Source organism: Macaca thibetana, chromosome 11, assembly GCF_024542745.1.
Source record: "Macaca thibetana thibetana isolate TM-01 chromosome 11, ASM2454274v1, whole genome shotgun sequence".
Classification (NCBI taxonomy): domain Eukaryota; kingdom Metazoa; phylum Chordata; class Mammalia; order Primates; family Cercopithecidae; genus Macaca; species Macaca thibetana.
Genome location: NC_065588.1, coordinates 94,817,299 through 94,842,416, shown reverse-complemented (window position 1 = coordinate 94,842,416; position 25,118 = coordinate 94,817,299). Strand labels below are relative to the sequence as shown.

At 37.5% G+C, this 25,118-nt stretch overlaps 2 protein-coding genes across 8 annotated transcripts in view; both read right to left on the bottom strand.

The window, feature by feature from the left end:
- SLC25A3 (solute carrier family 25 member 3) overlaps positions 1-25,118 on the bottom strand; it is a 772,593-nt gene that overhangs the window by 56,121 nt on the left and 691,354 nt on the right. The gene's annotated exons all lie outside the window — the stretch shown is intronic.
- TMPO (thymopoietin) overlaps positions 144-25,118 on the bottom strand; it is a 36,978-nt gene continuing 12,003 nt past the window's right edge. For 3 of the 7 annotated variants that reach the window (XM_050749336.1, XM_050749339.1, XM_050749340.1), the window contains exons 2-4: positions 22,887-23,013; positions 18,765-18,923; positions 14,982-17,787 (exon numbers count right to left, since the gene is read on the bottom strand). In XM_050749336.1, coding sequence (XP_050605293.1) covers positions 16,265-17,787; positions 18,765-18,923; positions 22,887-23,013 — 1,809 coding nt within the window. In that variant the 3' untranslated portion in view covers positions 14,982-16,264. Of the gene's footprint in view, positions 2,915-4,035; positions 4,125-5,441; positions 5,553-5,959; positions 6,056-6,153; positions 6,274-12,720; positions 12,819-14,981; positions 17,788-18,764; positions 18,924-22,886; positions 23,014-25,118 lie in introns of those variants that run through there. The other 4 variants (XM_050749337.1, XM_050749338.1, XM_050749342.1 and 1 more) reach the window with 4 other exon arrangements.

The following is a 25,118-nucleotide window of genomic DNA, read 5'->3' as shown; positions in this document are numbered from 1 at the left end:
ATGAGAACCTGATTATAATGATAAGAAGTAAGACATATGAACAGACTGAAATAAAACACAATAATCCATAATACCACATAAGAAATGTTATCCAGAAATCACAGTTTATGCTATCTGAAAACCATTTATTGCAACGACAAAACTAGAGGTTAATTACTTTTTATTATTGAATTATATTGTAAAGTCTACATCTACAATTGAATCAGGAAGAAATGCTTTGCATTTACATCAAGGACACATTTATTCTAATGGAATAAAACAGACACACACAAAAGACCAAGTACATGTTTTTAAAAAATGACTACATGTTTCACCTGGTCCTATTTTTGCTATTTGGACCATACTTTTAAGTGAATTGATCTTACATACATGTTAAGTCTGATTTACCTTCCCACATTTTTAAACACTAAATGAAGCTTCTCACAATTTCTAATTATAAACAAAAGGCTGAAAACAGTATGGGAAACAAAGTTTAAAAACAAAGAAGAGTTGGGTAAAAGATGCCCCTTCTATGGCTCATCTCAAAGAAACACTTTTACTCAGACAGGCAAACATTTCTGATCTAGGAGTAAGTTTCCCACTCACTTTGCAGAAGGACCCACTCATTCTGCAGAAAGACCTACAAGTCTTTCTGGTCTCAACTGCAAAGTACATGAAAATGTGTACGAAAGATCTAAAAGCTAAATATCAGAATAAGGCTAATTGAAATCAAAATTGTGTGCTGGTCTAAATATACATCTTCAGCTTCTTCCTTTTTATTAAGTATTTTTATTTCAGATGTATTTAAAAATAACTTACATTTTTAGTGTGCTTTATGGCCAATGACTGTAAAGTTGAAACTCAAGTCAGTTTAAAATTTTTGTCTTATTTGATTCTATTGAAATTTTAATCACCTACTTACTACTTTACGTAACCAAGTTATTCATGAGGTAAGTTTCAGCAAAAAAAAAAAAAAAAAAAAAAAACCACAAAGATAACCATTTCAAGAGTACACAAAATCATAATGCCGGTCGGGTGCAGTGGCTCACACCTGTAATCCCAGCACTTTGGGAAGCTGAGGCAGGCAGATCACTTGAGGCCAGGAGTTCGAGACCAGCCTGGCCAACATTGTGAAACCCCCACTCTGCCGAGGCAGGAAACTTGCTTGAACCTGGGAGGCAGAGGTTGCACTGAGTCCAGATCGTGCCACTGCACTACAGCCTGGGTGACAAGAGCAAGACTCCATCTCAAAAAAAAAAAAACAAAAAACAAAACAAAACAAAAAAAACATAATGCCCATCTCTTATTCAGAGTATACAACTTTATTAACTACTGCTTATGATATAATATAAAAGCAAGTCCTTTTTGTACTTTCTTTTTTTTTGAGATGGAGTCTCGCTCTGTCGCCAGGCTGGAACGCAGTGATGTAATCTTGGCTCACTGCAACCTCCGTCTCCTGGGTTCACATGATTCTCCTGCCTCAGTCTCCCTAGTAGATGGGACTACAGGCGTGCACCACCACACCCAACTATTTTTTTTGTATTTTTAGTAGAGACGGGGTTTCACCATGTTGGCCAGGATGGTCTTGATCTCTTGACCTCGTGATCCACCCGCCTTGGCCTCCCAAAGTGCTGGGATTACAGGCGTGAGCCACCGCGCCCAGCCCATTTTGTACTTTCTAATCAAATTATGCTGGGAAATATAAGGCAAAAAAAGCCTGGCAAAATTTGTTTCTGGTAACAAGACAATGCAATAATGAATCCAAATGAAACATAAGACCAGTGTTTACAATTTCTAACTTCTAAACAAACATACACACACTTATCTAAAAGGTATTTTGGTAGCAAACTGGATGACTGAATAAATGTTTTGCTGTAAATAAAAAATACAAATTTCCAATTATAGCCTTATAGCTAGCCAAACAGCTTTTCAAAACATGTATAGCCAGCTAACAATTCTCTAAAATATGTATGTTACACTAAAGGATCTCTGCTAAAAATCTACTGTATGTAAATGGGTCTCACTGAAGTAGGACTTTCATGATACTGTGTCTTAAAAAGTGAGTATGACAGGGCTACAAGAATATTACTATTAATAAAGGTTACAGAAGAGATTATTGCTGTACTTTTCCTCATAAACACCATCAAACTTTGTTGCAGTTACAAAAAGTACAACCAAGTTACTTTTCCTCTTACTGAATTTCATTATGTTTCACATATTTGTAGTTTTTATTCAGCAGAGAATAATTCTTAAAATCTTTTCTGTAAGAATTCTAAGTATTTAAATGTGTAGCTTCACATTACACTACCATGTTTCGCCCTTCTTGTTTCCCAAATACACAAAAAACATATACATTTTTTCAAAAATGAAATAAGATGCTCACATTAAAAAAATAAAGCCTACAAAAAGTTCCAGAGCTAAAAAAGATTATTCATATGGCACAAAGTGATCTCCTACTAGTCCAAAGTTCAAAAACATTTTAATGAAGTCCATTCCTATATATTTTGTTTGCTTTTCAATGAAATACTACATTTATTGAGGCAAAATCACATTATTTTTAGTTCTTGGAGTCAACAAGTGTACACAAATGTTTTTCAACACAGTTATTAAAAATAGGAGACCAAGTTGAATGTGCCAAAGAGATACCATTCAGTTGGATTTTCTAGGGTCAACATGAAGAAAATTAGAGAAGGGATTTACTTGGTTGGTTTCCATAGCTTGATAGACCAAAAACAAAAAAACTGCCACAATAACAAACAGCAAAATTTTTATCCATACGGGAATGGAGCGTCCCTTTTTTGTCTTTTCTGACTTGACATCTGCCAAGGGAACATACTTAGGAACATATTTAGATGAAAAAGACTCCTCCATCCTGAAATCACTGAGTTCTAATGGCCGGCCTGCAGCCCCTTTGATTGGTCTGCGGCAACTAGCACTGTTGGGAGTGAAAGGAGGAAGAGAAAAATAATTTTAGATAAAGGCATGATTTAGAGAAATAACATAAAATGTCATTGCCACTCCTAATTCCAAGCACATTCCCTGAGATAACAGTAGAGAAAATTGATACATACAAAGCAGTGAGGTCAGTCAGCCTATTTAAAACTTCTACACATTTTCTATTTTAAAAGATGGGCCAGGTGTGGTGGCTCACGCCTGTTAATCCCAGCACTTTGGGAGGCTGAGGTGGGCGGATCACCTGAAGTCAGGAGTTCAAGACCAGCCTGGCCAACATGGTGAAACCCTGTCTCTACAAAAATACAAAAATTAGCCAGGCATGATGGTAGGTGCAATTCCAGCTACTCGGGAGGCTGAGCGGGGAGGACTGCTTGAACCTGGGAGGTGGAGGTTATAGTGAGCTGAGATAGTGTCACTGCACTCCAGCCTGGGCAACAAGAGTGAGACAATGTCTCAAAAAAAAAAAAAAAAAGTTAGATGCATCCTTTATTAGAAAAGAATATTCAGAACACTGATAAATAGTCACTAAACTGCCTTCTGAAAGGCTCTTCAAAGCTAATGTTTAGGAGTAAAGAGGAAAAACAAAACATAGTTTTGGTTGTGTTTCTTTCAGTTAAAAATTAAGATATATATACACAGTCTTTTCAATTATTAAAGAGAAATTCAGGGGGAAAAAGTATTTCTCACTAGATTTCCATTTAGATTTTAACATATAAATTAAGTAGTAAGTAAATGATTTATTTAAAATCCTCCATTTACCAACTGCAATTTTGAAACTCATTCAACTTCCAAGAATATTTACTGGTGGGCTTAGGGGAATTAAACTGCTCCCAAAAGAACAGTTCATTCTCTTATTTATTTAAGAGTCAGGGAGTAGACAGAATCTCATTATGTTGCCCAGACCGGTCTTGAACTCTGGGCTCAAGCGATCCACCTGCCTTAGTCTCTTGAGTAGCTGGGACTATAGGCATGTACCACTGCACCTGGCTCCAAAAGAACAGCTTAATTCTGAGCAGAGGTACAGTAACTTTGCGATGAATAATTAAAAATAAAGATTCCCTACTAGAATACGCTAGTACTTGTTTCAATGTATCTGAATACCTAATTCCTGTTGGTGTAGATGCTTCATAGGGGAACATTTCCTTAAGAATATCCCTTTCTACTCTTCTTTCCTCTGTTTTTTCTCCCACCTAATAAGAAACAAACAAACAACCACAAGTTAAAATTTAGTGTAAACGTGCAATAATTAAAACATAAATAGTAAGTTTTAGAGAACAAAATGCCCTTACATCTATCACAGATTTTACAACTGCCATTTTTAAATTAATACCTAGGTATCCACATGCTTCCAAGGCTCTTGGAATTTCAAATTTCAAATTTGAAAAACTTCAAATTTCTTGAAGATACCTTATATATGTGGTTATTGGAGTGGAAAAACTGCTACACATTCAAATAACTGGGGGGAAAAAATTCAGTAATCTAACATGGCAATGCTAATTCCCTCACTGATTTTCTGTTTTTTACTATTAAAGTATATCGTTGGGCCAGGCACGGTGGCTCACACCTGTAATCCCAGTACTTTCGGAGGCTGAGGCGGGTGGACCTGAGGTCAGGAGTTTGAGACCAGCCTGACCAACATGGTGAAACCCTGTCTCTACTAAAAATACAAAAATTAGCTGGGCGTGGTGGCGGGCACCTGTAATCCCAGCTACTCAGGAAGCTGAGGCAGGAGAATCGCTTGAACCCAGGAGGCAGAGGTTGCAGTGAGCTGAGATCACGCCACTGCACTCCAGCCTGGGTAACAGAGCAAGACTCTGTTTCCAATAATAACAAAAAGTATATTGTTTCTTCATTTATTAAGAATTCTGTAGTAAAAGATAAAATACAGAAGATAATTAACATGAACCTTTAGCAAATTTTATGTTTTAAAATTATAGTCAATGAAATATGCCCAAATTAAAAAAATATAAAATAATGTTTAGCTTGTTTTGCTGTTTACCTTTATGTCCAGAACAAAATAATGTTTCAGCTCCTTTTGTAAAGATTCATTCAAATTAAAATGCATCATGCAGTTAGTACTTTCAAGCTTATACAAGAGTTAACCCATTCCAGCACCATATAAAGTTATCTTAAAGTATCTTATTTGACCCGTCAACAAAATAAAGTGTAGCCTCCCTCACAGCCCAGCAGCACTTTCAAACTTGCATCCACGACAAACAGAACATATTATAAGCAGAACACAAATGACCACTCCCTTGAAAACTGGAACTTAAGAGGGATACAGTGGCAAGAGGATAGTATTAGCATGTCATACTATATTAGTTAATTTCTGTTTTCACTAATAAAAGTGTCCTTAAAATAATTTATGCATATTTACACACTCCACCCAACAAAGAAAGCTCTGCTCCCTCCCACTCCAAAAAAAAAAAAAAAAAAAAAAAAACAAATAGAAATATTTCCTCTTTGAAAGATCAATGATAGCATCGATCTAAATTGTATTCATTTACTTCAGCTCTTGTCAATGGTTTCTTTGGTGCTCTTCTGGGTATGTCTGAGAATTCAGTGATTGGCAGAATAGGAGATGCATGCTTGAAATTTCCAGTCACCCTATTGACAACCTGCCAAGATTCAAATTATTCAGACTCAGAATTATCCAAACATAACACAGACACTTAAAAAGAAAAGAAAGATATTTTATCTCTGTAATATTAGAAATTTTCCCTTAGTAAAGATTTAAGCAACAGAGCCTACAAACACAACTTAGTGCCTCACATGTGAAGCCTCATTCTTCAAATATTTTAACAAAAAATATCCTTATACTTTCTTGTACAATGAATTAGATTTCTTTACATAAATTGGATATTATAGGAAAATCCTAAAATTCAGAACTACATGGGGAAAATCCGTTTAAAATTGTTAAAAAAAATGTAAATTTGAGATTTGCGAAAATTCACCACCTCCCCATTTCCAATTAAAGGGTAATTTACAAAGAATACCACTTGTATAGTTTATTAAACATATTTACTAAGGATTCGTTGCTTGAAGCCATTATAGTTTCAGCTATGGGAGTACTCTCTGAAATTACTGGACCATCTATACGAAAATGTTCTGAAGTTTCCACCTGTTAGTTTGAAAACAAAACAAAAACAATAAATATAAAATAATACTAAAACCCTACCAATCTGAAAACCCAATTCTAAGGAATAAGCCTTGCATCACCCTTTTCCTTGGAGTTCTTCTTGACCCTCTTGTAGATTCCCTAGTTAATGCCTGCAGAGGTCCGCCTTTTGAAGATCCACTTGTCCATTCAGTTTCAGTTACTCCAGCTTGAGAATAGCTCTATTCAAGCATCAACACATTAAAAAGTCATATTCTAACACCAAATACTTTTATAACGGCCATACTGGCACACTGAGAAGCCAGGAAATAAGTCTCCAAATGCCAGCATTTACAAACGATGCTATGCCCTCAAAATATTCCTAAATGTATTAATTGAACTGATATTTAGGCATCAGAAAACACTTAAAAAGTGGTAAAATACACTAAAGAATCCACCTATAGTAGCTCACAAATTATAAAAATGATGGGAAAAAAAAGCACATCAACTATCACCAGTTCCCTTTTTGACTCTCTATTTGGTTCTAGTATTGGAGATACATCTCTGACTAAACAAAAAGCAGACTGATCATGACTTACAAGAAAGTCATCTATTATAAGTCAGTTTCCTTTTAGAACAAAAATACAAACTTTTGTAATTGTTAGCATAGACTAAACATTATTTTCATATGGTTAGAATCATTTTTGTAGACTCAGTTTAAATTATAATCCCACACATAGCTTACTTGAACTAAAAAATTCTCAAGTGTCAAACTTTTCTTGGAAACAGATACAAAATTAGGTAGCCACAAAAACCCTGTGGTCACTCTTTAATGAACATGTAAGCCTAATGTCACTTTCAAATCTCAACGCTATCCATGTCACTACAGAAAGATAGAAAACAGCTGTCTCAGATTCTCAGTCTCAGATTAATTTCTACGTTTCACTGACCATTCCTCATTTTTAAAAATCCAGCATTTCTTACATACTAGTTTAAAACCCATTAGATCAGTTCTTCTTAAATTGTAATGTGCCTATCAATCACTTGAAGCTTTTGTTAAATGCAGATTCTGATTCTGTAGCTCTTGGGTAGGGCCCGAAATTCCACATTCCAAGTAGCAAGGTTTTCAGTTTTGAAGCCGCTATTACCAGATGATTCTTTTAAATTCTTTTAACTAGAGAACATTGGTCAATGATCAGTATTATAGTAGAGTGTGCTTCTGTTGTCACTTCTGCTTTCACGCTAATATTTAACCTAGATTACTGATGGTTTTATGTCCAAGTCAGTGTCTATTAAATTTAAAGACAGATTTTTTTTTCAAACTTTAATCCTGTGACAGGAGTGGTCATCCAATAAATACGCCTAAATGGCTAGAAGTAATACTTCCAAAACCCCAAAAGTTACAGACATAGTCTCATAAATCATTGTTTTGTATTTATCTATATTTAGAATTGACATTATAAGAGTTTTAAGTTACAATCTGAATCTCTGGGTTCCTTATCCTATCAACTAGGAAATATTTGCTGAATGCAAAATTATTGTCAAAAGAGAAATCTGTAAACAAATTACAGACATACACAGAGTAACTGCTTTCTTATTTTTATTTTTTGAGACAGAATCTCGCTCTGTTGCCCAGGCCAGAGTACAGTGGCGCAATCTCGGCTCACGGCAACCTCCACCTGCGAGGTTCAAGCGATTCTCCTGCCTCACCCTCCTGAGTAGCTGGGATTACAGGCACGCACCAGCATGCTTATCTGAATTTTTCGTATTTTTAGTAGAGACGGGGTTTCGCCATGTTGGCCAGGCTGGTCTCCTGACCTCAGGTGATCCACCCACCTGGGCCTCCCGAAGTGCTGGGATTATAGGCGTGAGCCACTGTGCCTGACCAGAGTATGTGCTTTTTAATAGTCAAATTCCCTACTATTTGAATAGAAGGAAAGGTAGTATTATAATCTGAGATTCTCAATCCTTGTGGCACAGTACCATCAAGGAGAGAAAAAAAAAAAAGCAAATGCCCCCAACTACCATAACCAATTAGATCGAATATCATCAGGGTCTGGGAATATATAATTTCTAAAGCTCCTGAGATAAGTAAAAGCCATCTTAAAGGCCTCACTATCAATTTAAGTAAAACATGACCAATATGGTTACTCATACTAACTTTATTAAAAAACAACAACAACAACAACAAAAAACACCAGCCTCATATTCCTCCATTTGAGAACAGTACTTTCAAACATTGCGGGTGGGAATGCAAAATGCTTCAACTCATATGCAGAGAAATGTAATGGTGAAATTACCTAGCAATTTCACTTGTAGGCTTCCCCAAGATAAACTGGCAAAAAATATGCAATGACACATGCAAAATGTTGCTCTATGGTTCATCCTCGCATTATTCATAATAACATACAGCTGAAAACAACTCAAATATTCACCAAATGGAGAGTGGTTAAATAAATTACAGTACATCCATAAAATGCAACACATAAAATGCAGTTGTACAAAGCAATGAGGAAAATGGCTACATTCTTATATGGAGTGATCTCAAGGATACGTGTTTAGGTTAAAAATGGAAATGTACAAAGCAGGCTGCATTTTATGTAAAAGGGGAGCATATAAAAATCTATATATTTACTTGTATTTTCAAAAAGAAACAAAATATAATCAAAACTTAATAAAAATGGTTATCTATAGATGGAAGGGAAAAGGACAGAAGCCAGAATTCCAACTCTACCTTATTTTGTCTATATAAAACTATATTATACTCTCAACACAATTAAATAATAATAATAAAAAAAATCCTAGTATTAGAGAACAAAAAAAATCTATTAAGTTGGTGGCTGCATGACACAAAGACAAAAATTACTTCAAGTGACTTTAAGTACAGTATTTTGACTTTACATTCTAGTGGGATATGTCCTAAAGACAAGAAAAACAAAATCCCAAATTGCATTTAACAGCCTTATTGTTACTAGTAATACCGTATTATTTAGAAACACATACATGTGATACTTACGTAAGTAATAATATCATTTGAAGAACCAAGATATTCAGCATAAGATAAAAAAGATACAAGTATAATGCCCAAAATTAGCCTGTATTTAAAAATTTGAAATTTCACCATTTATTCATGATTTACATTAATTCATGATTTACCTAGCACTACCTACTGAAAAGACCCAGAAACAATGACAGCCACTAGGAATGAACATGTCAGCATCCAAATTGTTGCTTCCAAATAGTATTTTCTATTAAAAGGATCAGGGTTCCTTGGAAACATGGCTGATTCCAGGTATGACGCAGGAAGCATACACGAGCCTGGGATGTCTTACTGTTCCAGAAAACAAGGAACTATCAAATATCAAAGATAAATGGGGGAAGAAATTAAAAAATACAGGAACCAACTTAGTAATTCCTAATGGCTAGAGATGGCGCAATGTGAACATCAAAAAAGAATGATGACTGTAACTGATCATAAATCCAATACATAAAAAACCTCAAAATAATAGACCTAGGCAATCATCATCAATGACTGTTAGAAACATTAAATGAAAGGGCAATGTGGAACTTTGTAACAGATGGATTAAGCTTTCAACACCTAAATCAATTACTAATTTTAGCATCGTCAGAAAGACATTCTATACCTCCTGAAACGATGTAACAGGAAGGCCACAATATCATTTATTAAGTATTCTTGTGAAAGAAACTGAATGTGGATCTGACCAACCCCCTGGATCTGTGCCGTCCAATATGGTAGGCCACTAGCCACATGAGGCCATTTAAATTTAATTAAAATTAAAACATCGTTTCAGTCGGGCACAGTGGCTCACGCCTGTAATCCTAGCACTTTGGGAGGCTGAGGCGGATGGATCACCTGAGGTCGGGAGTTTGAGACCAGCCTGACCAACATGGAGAAACCCCGTCTCTACTAAAAACACAAAATTAGCCGGGTGTGGTGGCACATGCCTGTAATCCCAGCTACTCAGGAGGCTGAGGCAGGAGAATCGCTTGAACCTGGGAGGCAGAGGTTGTGGTGAGCTGAGATCATACCAGCCTGGGCAAAAGAGTGAAACTCCATCTCAAAACAACAAAAACAACAACAAAGAAAAACTGAGAGTTTCTCAGCCCCACCAGTCACCATTCAAGTATTCAATAGCTAGTGGCTACTGTAATGGATAGCACAGATATAAAAAATTTCTATCACAGAAAGGTTTACTACATACCCTCACTACAGATCTAACCCACTCTACAGGAAATGCAGCGAATACAGAAGCTAATTAAATGACATAAAGAAGCAACCTAACAAATCCAGAATGTTGGGAAATTCTGTAATGACCTAGTTTCTTCACCAAATAAATGGAGGGAAGAGAAACAGTTACAGTGGTAATAGCTACAGACTTGAGAGAGAAAAACAACCAAAAATCAAACCAGATATGTGGATCCTGTTTGGATCCTGATTTGAACAACATAATCATAAATGAAACATTACTGAAACTAGAGGAATTTAAACATGAATTAGACACGAATAAATTATTAATCTTATTACGTGTGATATTGGCATTGTCACTGGAACGGCACTTATCTTTCAGAGATATATGCTACAATGCTGACTTTTTAATGTGTGAAACATGTCAAAGATTGCTTTAATATACTCCAGGACAAAGCAAAACAAAAAAAATCAAAAGCAATTTAAGGCCGGGCGCAGTGGCTCATGCTTGTAATCCCAGCAATCTGGGAGGCCAAGGCAGGTGGCTCACTTGAGGTCAGGAGTTCGAGACCAGCTTGGCCAACATGGTGAAAACCTGTTCTCTACTAAAAATACAAAAACTAGCCAGGCATGGTGGCGGGAGCCTGTAATCCCAGCTACTCAGGAGGCTGAACCAGGAAAACTGCTTGAACCCAGGAGGCGGAGGTTGCAAGTAAGCCGAGATTGTGCCATTGCACTCCAGCCTGGGCGATACAGTGAGACTCCGTCTCAAAAAAAAAGTAATTTAAAAAGCTGGAGAGTGTGGGGTGATGAAACCAGACTGGTAAAACCCTGACAACTGCGGCACATCTATGACTGGAGGGTCATTAAACTCTTCCTCCACTCTTCTACATGTTTTAAATTTTCTGCAATAAAGCCACTGTCTAACTCTGCCTGTCATCTAAACTTACACTCCTTTGACTATTCTGCCCCTCAGTTTAGATTAGTCAACTCAATTATCCCTTAGACCATCTTTAATACTATGTCTCCTCCCCTTCTTTTAACCTAGTATCTGATCAGTCACATGCTCTTGCTGGCACCACATCATCTTCACTTCAAACTCTGGACCAAAATTCTCCATGCTTGTCGGTTTCAGTGTGCTTCACCAAATTTTCCTAAGTTCTCCTGTTATTTCCTTATTCTTCAGCATGCTCCTGAAGCTATTTGTTAGGACTACTACATAAAAGGGCAATAAAATATGTATTCCAGTATTTGGTTCTATGTTAACAAAATCTTCATTTATTCAATGCTCTGTACGTTTTTGTAACAAAGCTCATTTCTAACAAACGGTTCTGAAATTCAACTTATCAACTACATCAAATGAAGAGAGAGACTTGGCTTAAGGAATCAAGAATAACTCCTCTAAGGATTTAATTTTAAAACAACAAACAGGCCGGGAGCAGTGGCTCACGCCTGTAATCCCAGCACTTTGGGAGGCTGATGCAGGTGGCTCACCTGAGGTCAGGAGTTCGAGGCCAGCCTGGCCAACACAGTGAAACCCCGCCTCTACTAAAAATACAAAAATTAGCTGGGCGTGGTGGCACGTGCCTGTAATCTCAGCTACTTGGGAGGCTGTGGCAGGAGAATCGCTTGAGCCCGGCAGGGTTGGAGGTTGCAGTGAGCTGGGATCACGCCACTGCACTCCAGCCTGGATGACAAGAACAAAACTTCATCACAAACAAACAAAAAAAGTGACAAACAGGAGATGGAAAAGATAACCAACTAGACAAATCTTCCAGCTAGACATAGTAAGGGTAAGGAAAATGACTCTAGGAATAGCTGTCTTATAAAGCATCAGCCAAATCAATGCTACGTTAGTCAATAATTTGTTCTCTGTAAACAATACTAGGTTAGTCAATAATTTGTTCTCTGTTCATTTACACCTATGCTTATTTTCTCCTTAGTTTCCTACATTTCCCTTTTGAAAAACTGAAATGCCTCTCCCACAATAGAAAAGGTAAATTTTCATCTGACATAAGGAAAGAAAACTGTAGTCTTAGGACCAGACTAGCATCTGAGTTTAGGGAAGAATCACAGAAGACAAGACAGGCAAACACAAAATCAAAGTCAAAAATCTAGAGACAAAGACACAAATATAAAACCCTTCTATTGCTTTTTAAAGAAATTGTATCAAAAGTGTCTAGATATTTCCAACTTTTAAAATATTTCTTTCAAAATGCTGTATAACTGGTTTTGAACTACGTTTAGCACAGACTCAAACACAAATGAGACATTTATTAAAAAGTTGCTTTTGCCGTAATTGCAGGCTACACTACTGACAAAACCCATAAAGTTTAGATTTTTAGTATCATTTAACAACAGAATTAAATTTATTGAACGTGCTGGAATCTGGGTGTCAACAATTAAAGACTAAAACACGGATTAGTGTTGTCAGGAGGTTATTTATACCTGTACACGGTGATTAAAATAAAACTAAAGATACCTGGTTGTGCTCAACTCTTCTTTGCTTGAGTGTTACCGGAGTCTTTGCTCTGCCCTTTAGTGGTTCTCTCTTCTCAAGCTTGAGCTCTATTTTAGAGTCTGGAAATAACATTAGAGAAACCGTTACTCTCTGAAACACCCAATAAATGACGATGTTATCCTAATATTAATCAGGAACCCTGGTTTTAGGCACATTAAAAGGTAAAAAACGAGTCTACTGGTAATACCTCACTAGTCCAAAATTGTTTAACTGCAATTTGTCTTGAAAACTGTTTCATTATTTATCCCATTTTTGCTTATCTCCCTTACCCTTTCATCTGACAACCACTTCCTCCTATTCTCCTTTCCTTTATCTGGGACTAATAGCTTTGAACATGAAGTGAATTCAAAATGCTCCCACGAAAGCTTTTCACTAAGAACAATTTAGATGTGGAAAAAGGCCACTTAAAATACATAGTTGTTACCATTGTTTTGTCCATACAGTATACTACTACTGTACAGCAAAGGTTGGCTTACTAAATTAAAATTTGGAACACAGAAGGGAAATTTTAAAAATGAAAAAACCCATATAGTATACCAAGCTTCTATAACAATAAATGATAACTGCCATAACATTAGTAAGTACAGTATAAAAGTTTTTTTGATGTAGTTACAAAAAACCTAGGTACAACTCAGGTAATGAATCTTGTTCACAGAATACGACCAATCACAGGTCTCGTCCCATTCCTTCAAATAAAAATAACATTTCTTTGAAGAGAAGCCAATATTTATATATTACTTGACTTGTCACCATGATAGTTATTATTAACCTAACAATGCAAGGATATGTATTTTTTAATAGGCTTCAATATTCCAGTCTCCTAGTCTTAAATTCATTATCATTTGAAAATCTAGGTTTTGAAAAGACTGATTTTAGGTTAACATCCCTGGCCCGGCGTGGTGGCTCACGCCTGTAATCCCAGCACTTTGGAAGGCTGAGGCCGGCGGATCACCTGAGGTCAGGAGCTCAAGACCATCCTGGCCAACATGGTGAAACCCCGTTTCTACTAAAAATATAAACATCAGCCAGGCGTGGTGGCAGGCACCTGTAATCCCAGTTACTCGGGAGGCTGAGGCAGGAGAATCGCTTGAACCCGGGAGGTGGAGGTTGCAGTGAGCCGAGATCACGCCATTGCACTCCAGCTTTGCGGACAAGAGCGAGACTTCCTCTTAAAAAAAAAAAAAATTTCCTCCTTTTTGTAGACATTTATCATGGTATAGCAAAATTAGTAAGTCAAGTCAGTGATTACTTCTAAAACTTCTACTACCAAAAATTTAAGGCTGGGCGTGGTGGCTCAGGCCTGTAATCCCAGCACTTTGGGAGGCCGAGACGGGCAGATCACAAGGTCAGGAGATTGAGACCATCCTGGCGAACACGGTGAAACCCCTTCTCTACTAAAAAATACAAAAAAACTAGCGAGGTGGCGGGCACCTGTAGTCCCAGCTACTCGAGAGGCTGAGGCAGGAGAATGGCGTAAATCTGGGAGGTGGAGCTTGCAGTGAGCTGAGATCCAGTCACTGCACTCCAGCCTAGGCGACAGAGCGAGACTCTGTCTCAAAAAAAAAAAAAAAAAAAAAAATTAGATTACTTTATCAAAGAGACAGAAAGGAAGTCAATTCTAAAGTTTTACATGAACTCCATGATGAACCTGTGCAAAAAAGTGTTAGACATCTATATGTGTCTTGCTAACTTTCCATTGTTAATATTAGTTAGTCCAGAATCTATTTAATAGTTGCAGGTTTCCCAAAAAAAAAAACCAGTGATTTTTATCATGTTAAACAGTTCAATATTTAGGACTAAGATTTCAAGTCTATCTCCCAACACTTCTATCAATGGCCCTATCAATATATCTACGTTTGATACAACCCCCAGCAATATAAAATTTACTTTAGGCTTTGTTAACTCAGATTTTAAGAACTAGAAAGCACAAAGTAAAAAAAAACCATCAGTAGTGGAGTAGAAATCAATTAAACAAATAAAGTATCTGGTTACAGATCAATTCCTCTTATAAATTTAAATTCCAACAGTCAATAAAAACATGGTCCTCAAACAGAAGAAAAACCATACAATAATCAGAGTATTTTCAATCATACTGCTGAAATGTCAGAGTGAGTTTCAATGATGAAATGGAAAAAGGGTGTTCATATACAAATGTTTAACTTGTTGCAACTCCAAGAATAAAGCACACATAACAACATGTTTCTGGAGACCACACAACACTGTTCAAATTTAACAACTTTTATTGAATTTGCAGAAGCATTCTACAGTAATACATTTTTAAAAATCACACAGCACTCAATAGGTACATGTATACATGTACATTTCAGAAGACAACAAATAAAATTACTCTCAGAAAGTTGCAAAGAGGGACATGTATAATCTAAGAATGTGGTAATGGCCAGAGGGAGTACCCAAGAGACCATATTTTATTATGCTTAAGGCTACTATTTTCCACAATACCTCTGCAGTTAGATTCTTATCTTACAATCATAGAAATGAAAAGATGATAATACACTGCTTTATACAGACACACAGATACTGGGATATAGTATAATTTCTTATGGCTTTAAACAAATTAAATTTGCTTTTAGAGTCTATATTGTTAAACTTAACTTTCCACAAAATACAATATATCATGAAAGCAAAGTAGTATTTTTTAAAAAGCCCCATTATCTGATAAAATAGATGGTGAACATGCACTATCCCAGGATATCTATTATTATCCAAAGAAGTGTTTCTCAAAGTGTGGTCCATGGTACTGGTCCATGAATTGGTTGCTACCAGTCAATGAAGAGATACATTACTTGCATCAGAGTGTAAATCAATACATTGCTTTAGCTATTAATACAATTTTGCTAAAAAATAAATCCTGTCATTGACTTAAAAAGTATCTCTAGATTTAAATTATTGTGCATGCTTATCTTGCCTGTGGATAAGTAACAGTTCGTAGACTGGTAGTTTGAGTTGCACTGATCTAGACTACTATGATTGCTGTTGCAGACATGAGTAAAAAAACAAAAGCAACAAAATATGAGCAAAAATATGGACAAGTTATGGAATGTGAAAAGATACTGAGATAAAAATATCAAAAAGAACAAAATCACTGTTCTGAATGTGTAACAAACGTTTAAACCTGTCCTAGGTATAAAGGAGGATGCATATTACTCTATTAAACAGTAAAGACTCCTTATATCCTAATTAGAATTTTCTTAGTTTTGGAGAATTGTAAAAGCATACGTAAAGCAGGAAATAGAAAACAATTTGGAGACTAATATGTGATCTAGAAAGCTTTAAATTGTTTGTACCAGGTTTCCTACCTATGCAAATCTTTAAAAAAGAAAAGCAGTTCTACACAGGCAATTACTTTTATACTATAATTTGATGGGTAGAAGCTTAACATTTTGTAATTAGCCCTATCTGGAAACTAAAACAACCTTAACAGAAAAGAAAATGTTGGCATAAAAGTTTGAAATATAAGATAGGTGTCTTTTTGTTCTTAATGTTACTAGTGTTTATTTCCACGCTTTTTAATTACTTTGCATACTTCTCCTCCAAATAATGTTCCACCTTTAAAGGGAGTGGAAGCCAGCTTACTCTTAGAAGCTAAATTAATTTTGCAATCTTTCAGCCAGAGGTATCGACGACCTACAGTGGAATTTCCCATGGTATGGGCAGCCATCTTCACTTCATCAAATGCAGCTTCACAAATATATGAGGCTGCATCATATGTTTTGCTCAGAATCCCAAGTGCTTGATGGGTACGACTAGGATCTGAGCTAAGAATCTGTGCAGCTTGACTAATGTCTGCCTGCATAGCCTTAGCAACAAAGGCAGTGTGGGTTGCAATCTGCAATGCTGATGCTGCGGCTTCATATGCTCTACAGAGTGCTAAGTCCAACTGTTTATCGCAAGACTCAGTGGAGGTTGCTTGAATACCTGCTGGTGGAGTGGCTTCAGAAATAAACCCTAGGATTTCATCATCTACTTTTGGAACTGATAATAACCGTGTTGCCTCCTTGGAAGAAACTGGATATCTGCATGCCAGTGAAGGCAGCTGCCTGTCAACTTGCTGCCATTCTTCTTCAATTACTTTTAAAATAGATTCATGGAAGGGAAAAGATAGTTCTGAGGCATCTATTTTATCATGCTGTGACTGCTTAGACACTTCTAGACCTAAGGTAGTGAGTGAATGAGAGACAACAGTTTTGGCAAAAGAAGACGGCAAAAGTTCGGATCCAGGTATGTTCTGAAATGCCACAACGGAACCTGAATCCCTTTCCTCCACTGACTTCTCACTCAGTCTAGGGACTTTTCGTGGAGGAGACAGGAATTCAGTTTCTTGAAACTTAGATTGATCAATTCTCTTCTGTATGTTTTCTACATCCAGTGGGGGTGTAGAGTTAGAAGTTCCAGGCAAACTACCTGTCCCACCCTGGACCAACAGAGAATTGACATAATCTCTGATTGCCTGGGCAAGTGGCGGAGAAATTAGTTTTGAGCTCTCAGACTCTTCTAGTGCTTTCCTTTTACTGGAGAGAGGCGACTGATCTGAAATATGGGACCTCTCAGGACATAACGGTTGAATTCCACTTTTTTCTCTACCGCAAATATTTTCTACTATGTCTTTATAGCAAGCAGTGGTGGTTTCTTTAATCAGTGAAGGAGAAGCTGCAGCAGAGACCAACATGGCACTGTGTTCAGGCTGAGAAGATGACGAAGAACTTTTCTCTAAGCACCTATTATGGCTAGACTTGCATGAAATAAACAAATTCCTTTCAGAGGCTAACTTCTGCAATTGTCCCCTGCCAGGCAAGTTTGTGGCAACAAGAGGCTCCCTAGGTAGGTCTCCCTTAGAAGTATGTACTTTCTTAGCTGCCTGTAGTTCAGTACTGCCCAAAGGAGGACGGGTGGAGATTTCAGGAAAAGAAATACCCTGAAAAAATCCACCACCAGAGGCAGTAGTTCCAAGTTCAGAAAAAGGAACAAAATCCCTAGTGGACTTCACTTTCTTGTGTTCTTTCTTCTTTCCTGTAGAGGCAAAAGAGGCAGGAAGTTTAAGCATTACCTGTGTTTGAGCTGATTTTATTCTTTGCCTCTTTGCTAAAAATAGTGCTGTCAAAGGAAAAGACTCTATAATTTAATATTCTGAACTAATCTGCCAGATTTGCCCTGGTAGACACAGCTTATTGAGATATAAACAATCTGGATCAAAATAAATAACCACAAGTCATATGAATTAAAAGTTTACAAAAATCAAGTTGTACTTACAATTTTTAAAGGACATTTATTTCACGTCCTATCCTCAAAAAATATTTCAACATCATAATCAAATTTTAAGATACTATCTAGTCTACTAAAACTGTAGTCAAAATATTTGCTTTAAAGTTGCCTTCAGGTCAGATCAACAAAAACTGTAAACAATTTAAATGCCTATCAATAGAGAATAGAGAAAATATGCCATATTTAAATGCTACTATGTATTATGCGGAATAAACAGATATGTAACTAATCAGATTATATTTCAAAAATAAAGGAGTAAGAAAAAGCAAGTGATAAGATTTAGCATATTGTTTATATAAATTTTGTATTCTTAAAGTATAAAATAATACCATGTATTAGACAGATGTGTATGTGAAATATAAAAACAAACTTGAAAGATGGGCATTGAATTAGTAGTTACTTCTGTGGAGGTGACAGGTACAGATAAGTACAAGGAACTTTGCCTTTACTTGTAATACTTTATTCTCTCAGAAAAATGGGTTTGAAGCAAAAAAGACAAAGTTAACTTGCAATTTCAGGTGACAGAAAATTATAAATTTGTACTATGTTGTTTCTTATAATTTTCAATAAAAAGTATTTAAATCAAATTACAGAATTACTCTAATGACATGAATAAAATTTGTATATCTTGTCAATATTGTTTTAAATTTTACTTTCTTCATGGTCACTGTATTTTGAGTGTGAAAAAATTACGTACATTTGATTAACATCATTTAAAATTTTACCTTCTTCATTGTCACTATATCTGTCAGAATCATTACTTCCATTCTGCCTTGTATTTTCTGCTGAAGAAGAAATTGTTGGCAGAGGAGTAGAAGATCTTGATTCTGTTCCTTGTTCCCTCAGTTTCAAAAGCTTTTTCTCATACAGCTTCCTGGTTGTTCCTGGATTAAGGCAGAATTTGCTTTAGTACTTGTATTGCTTCATTTAGGGTGCAGCTCAGACACTATATTCAGCAACATTTTAAGCTATTTTCACTCTTTCTTTTTTTAAACTCAAGTTCTTTTTTTTTTTTTTGAGATGGAGTCTTGCTCTGTCACCCAGGCTGGAGTGCAGTGGCCAGATCTCAGCTCACTGCAAGCTCCACCTCCCGGGTTCACGCCATTCTCCTGCCTCAGCCTCCCAAGTAGCTGGGACTACAGACGCCCGCCACCTCGCCCGGCTAGTTTTTTTGTATTTTTAGTAGAGACGGGGTTTCACCGTGTTAGCCAGGATGGTCTCGATCTCCTGACCTCGTGATCCGCCCGTCTCGGCCTCCCAAAGTGCTGGGATTACAGGCTTGAGCCACCGCACCCGGCTAAACTCAAGTTCTTAAAAATACTATATAATGCGGCCGGACATAGTGGCTCACGACTGTAAACCCACCACTTTGGGAGGCCGAGGCGGGTGCATCACTTGAGGTCAGGAGTTCGAGACCAGCCTGGCCAACACAGTGAAACTGCATCTCCACTAAAAATGCAAAAATTAGCCGGGAGTGGTGGCACATGCCTGTGATCCCAGCTATTTGGGAGGCTGAGACAGGAGAATCACTTGAAATTGGGAGGCAGAGGTTGCAGTGAGCCAAGATCATACCACTGTCCAGCGACGAAGTGAGACACCATCTCAAACAAACAAACAAAAGGACAGACGTGGTGGCTGATGCCTGTAATCCCAGCACTTTCAGAGGCCAAGGTGGGTGGATCACCTGAGGTCAGCAGTTCAAGACAAGACAGCCTAACATGGTGAAACCCCATCTCCACCAAAAATACAAAAAATTAGCTGGGCCTGGTGGTGGGCGCCTGTAATCTCAGCCACTCAGGAGGCTGAGGCAGGAGAATTGCTTGAACCCAGGAGGTAGAGGCTGCAGTGAGCTGGTATCGCACCACTGCATTCCACAGAACTATATAATGCACTGTTTTTATAATAGGTGGGTTTTTTTGGAAACGACATTTCTTTTAATAGCATGAAATACATAGTAAATTAATATAGGCCTTACTGTAGACCATCTACTGAAAAGCCATGTATGACTATTTTTGACTGAAGTCTTGCACTTGTGTATTTTCTCTACTACCACATAATAGTACTTGCCAACATAGAAAAATCACATATAAGCAGATTGTACCTCTATGAAAAATAACTATGATTAAACTTCCACAAATCTAAGGCATTAATATGCCTGTATTCAGTTATGGGGAAAAGAAAAGTTCTACAAATCAGATTTAAATATAACAACTTTGCAGTTAAAATGACCTTTTATGGAAAACACATATCACAAAGCAAAACTGATTACAAATTCTTAACACATTGGAACATCAGTGGCAGTTTAAAACCAAAATAGATTTTGTCTTACACTAACTGTGTATCTTTCCTTAACTTCTGTAAGATGAGCAAAATGACAATGGATATTTTTTAGAAGCAACATGTGTCCAGAAGTGTTATAGAAATAGCTTTAAGATGAACAGGTCATATATCAACATATCATTTAATGTAGGCTGACATTATAACACACATTTTTCAGTGTCTCCCTTTTGGAATTTCTTTTTTTTTTTTTTTTCGAGACAAGGTCTTGCTCTGTTGCCCAGGCTGCAGTGCAGTGGTGTGATCGTAGTTCACTGCAACCTTCAACTTGTAGGCTCAAGCAATCCTCCCACCTTTGCCTCCTGAGTAGCTGGGACTACAAATGTGCACCACCATGCCTGGCTAATTTTTTTAAAAAATAGAGACAAGGTTCACTATGTTGCCCTGGCTGCTCTTCAACTCCTGAGCTCAAGCAATTCCACCACCTTGGCCTCCCAAAATGTTGGGATTATTTATAGGCATGAACTACCATGCCCAGGCCTTTTAGAACTTTAAACAAAAAATTTTTTAAAAGTGTTATATATCTGTTGGTAATTGTATATGAATAAGCTTATGATTATTTGGAAGCAGCTTATACATTAAAACAAAATATTCCAAATCCTTATTTGCAACTATACCTACAGCAAAACCTACCAAATCTCTAGTGTCCACAATTTTATGTAACTTAGAAGATCAAGACCAGATGCAATGGCTCATGCCTGTAATCCTAGGACTTAGGGAGGCCTAGGTGGCAGGACTGCTTGAGCCCAGGAGTTCAAGACTAGCCTAGGCAATATAGTGTGACCCCATCCCTACAAAAAATACAAAATTTAGCCAGGAATGGTGGCACATGCCTGTGTTCCCAGCTACTTGAGAGGCTGAGGTGGGACTGCTTGAGCCCAGGAGGTTGAGGCTGCAGTAAGCCACGACTGCGTCACTACACTCTAGTGTGGGCAACAGAGCAAGACCTTTTCTCAAAAAAAAAAAAAAACCATCAAAATGGAATTTTCTCATCCTGCGGTTATTGCTAAGACACTCCAAAACTAAGGCATAATAATCACTGCAAAATCTTCATCACCTAAAAGTAATCCAACAATGGAAATCCAGTGTATTTAGTTCTAGGTTTTTGTTTTTTAAGGGTATAATTATTCAATTCCAATCAAGACAGGATTTTCAAAAGGGTACTTTTAATGATACATGAAAAAGGGGCTGGGCGCAGTGGCTCACGCCTGTAATCCCAACACTTTGGGAGCCTGAGGTGGGCGGATCACCTGAGGTCAGGAGTTTGAGACCAGCCTGGCCAACACAGCGAAACCCCATCTCTACTAAAAATATAAAAATTAGCCAGGCGTGGTGGCGGGTACCTGTAATCACAGCTATTCGGGAAGCTGAGGCTAGAGAACTGCTTGAACCTGGGAGGCAGAGGTTGCAGAGAGCCAAGATCATGCCATTGCACTCTAGCCTGGGCGACAAGAGTGAAACCCTGTCTCAAAAAAAAAAAAAAGAAAGGTACTATGCTAGGAATTTAATAACCTCATTAAGAAGTCTGTCACTAACTCACTTTTTCTTTTTTCCTTTATTTATTTATTTTTTTGAGACAGGGTCTTCCTCCACTGCCTCTGGCCAAAGTACAGTAGCCATCATGGCTCACTGCAACCTTGAACCCCCTACCACCTCAAGCAATCCTCCTGCCTCAGCCTCCTAAGTCGCTGGGACAACAGACTTGTGACACCACACCGTGCTAATTTTAAAATTTTCTGCAGAGATGGGATCTCCCTACGATGCTCATGCTGGTCTTAAACGCCTGGGCACAAGCAATCCTCCCATCTTGGCCTCCCAAAGTATTGGGATTACAGGAGTGAGCTACTGTACCCGGCCACTAACTCATTTATTTGGGCAATTCTGCCCAGCTATGTTACCTCAGATTTTCCTCAATTGTCATATAAGACCCATGTCTCAGCAGAAGTACGATGTAAGTGGCCGGGCACGGTAGCTCACGCCTGTAATCCCAGCACTTTGGGAGGCCGAGGCGGGCAGATCACGAGGTCAGGAGATGGAGACCGTCCTAGCTAACACAGTGAAACCCTGTCTCTACTGAAAAATGCAAAAAATTAGCCAGGCGTGGCAGTGGGCGCCTATAGTCCCAGCTCCTCGGCAGGCTGAGGCAGGAGAATGGCGTGAACCCGGGAGGCAGAGCTTACAGGGAGCCGAGATCGCGCCACTGAACTCCACAGCCTGGGTGACAGAGCAAGACTACGTCTCAAAAAACCAAAAAACAAAACAAAAAGAAGAACGATATAAGCACTGTATAAAACAATCTCAACAATAGAGGTAATTTTGGAGATTATCTAATTCAATCCTCTCATTTTATTTCACTCATTTGGAGTCAAAGAAACATAGGTTTTGCTGATACAAATGATTAATGACAAACCAGTCCTTAGAACCTAAACTAACTGCTAAGCAAAAGGAAAAAATAATTTGGGGTCCTGCTTCAGAGAAAAGATACTGTATTTGAAATTTTATCAACTTACCTACAATAGGACCAGGATTCACTCCATATTTCACAAGCTGATCCAAAAGATCTTCATTAGTGAGCTCTGTTACATCTAGATCATCTTTATCATCTTGTCTGGGTTTATCAGTTTTTTTGGTGGCTTTCTGTAAACAAAGTCCAGTAATCATTTCTATATGAATTAAAGTGTTCACTTACTAGATAATAATCTGAATAAAATAAACATGCAAACTCACCACCAAGTTGGTTTATAGTACTATTAGGCCTTAGCAATTTGATTAAATTAAGAGCAACTCATTATTGGAGAACATTTCCTAAGTTGAACTGTAATCATACAAACCGCATAGCCAAGCAAGTAACTTAAATTTTAAAGATACTGTTGTTAAAATAGTCCATTTTGGACTATCTAAAAGAGGTAGTAATAGCATCAAAAATGCAAAAGAACAAATAAGAGTAAAACTGACTTTGGCTAACACTTTCTTTTAAATAACCTTTTTTTTTTTTTTTTTTTAAATGATACAGGGTCTAGCTCTGTTACCCGGGCTAGAGTACAGTGGCACTATCTCCGCTCACTGCAACCCCCACCTCCCAGGCTGAAGTGATCCTCCCACCTCAGTCTCCCAAATAGCTGGGATTACAGGTGCGCACCACCACCCCTGGCTTTTTGCATGTTTTTTTTTTTTTTTTTTGTAGAGATGGGGCTTTTGCCATGTTGCCCAGGCTGGTCTCAAACTCCTGGACTCAAGTGATCAGTCCACCTTAGCCTCCCACAAGTGTTAGGATTACAGGTGTAAGCCACTGCACATAGCCTAAATAACCACAAATTATATTTCATTTCTTAAAGCATATACTCCAATGGCAAGGGAAACAGATCAGCATGAAACTTGCAAAGTAAAGCCAGGCTGGGCTTAAAAATTTTCATCTAAATGATCATGAACGCTACTTACTAACTTTTTGATAATCCTTCAAAGTTTAAATTAATCCAGGAAAGTTTAAGACTTTACCATACAGGCTTACACTTGGATATATATACAGAAATGATTTTCTTTAAACAGCATATGAGAACTTAAGAAGGCCAAATGAATACAGCTGGCTCTCCATTCTCCCAAATGAATACAGTTGGGTTCTACATTTGTGAATTCAACCAACCACAGACCAAAAATACTTGGGGGAAAAAAATGACAATACAGCAATAAAAATACAAATAAAAATACAGTATAACAATTATTTACATAGCACTTACATTGTATTAGGCGTTATAAGTAACCTAGAGATGATCTGAAGTATAAGGGAGGATGTATGTAGCTTACTACACCACTTTATATTAAGGGACATACTAAAGCATCCCGAGTTTGATATCCATGGCTGGGTCCCGGAACCAATTTCCACCCCAAGGATAGGAGACAGGACTGTAAACTCCTTGTAACATAGTTATTTTAGTAGCTAGTTTATGACTTAGGAAGGAAATCTGACAGACTTCATGGTTACATTATCACCTTTGACACAGTTTAGTCACCAGATTAACTTCTGTACCACCAGTTTACTAAAAATAGTCAAAATAACTTGAAACAAACTTTGAGGGAAAATTTAAAAGTTTTAAAATTAATTTATACAAAGGCAATATTTACTGGAAAAACTATAAATTTCCAAGGTTGAACAAATAAAAAGGAAGCAAAAGAATGGATACCTTTTAAGGCTGTGGCAAACACCCTGACAAATGCCTCAGTGATCACAGAAAAAACATCAGAGTGCCAAACAAAAAAAATGGCTAAACAATGGCAACATCAAAGTAAATTTTACGAAAAAGGCTAAAATTATCAAGTTGTATGGAATGTTCACTTTCCAAACATATTAGGGGGAAAAAAATCAGGCATTATTTGGCTATGTACTGGAATTCCTGTTTTTAAAAATAAAAATGGGCCAGGTGTGGTGGCTCAAGCCTGTAATCCCAGCACTTTGGGAGGCCAAGACGTCAGGAGATCGAGGCCATCCTGGCTAACACGGTGAAACCCCGTCTCTACTAAAAAATACAAAAACCTAGCCGGGCGAGGTGGTGGGCGTCTGTAGTCCCAGCTACTCGGGAGGCTGAGGCAGGAGAATGGCGTGAACCCGGGAGGCGGAGCTTGCAGTGAGCTGAGATCCGGCCACTGCACTCCAGTCTGGGCGACAAAGCGAGACTCTGTCTCAACAACAACAACAAAATAAATAAATAAATAAAAATGTTCTGACCTAGAATTGTCAGGCTCAATTT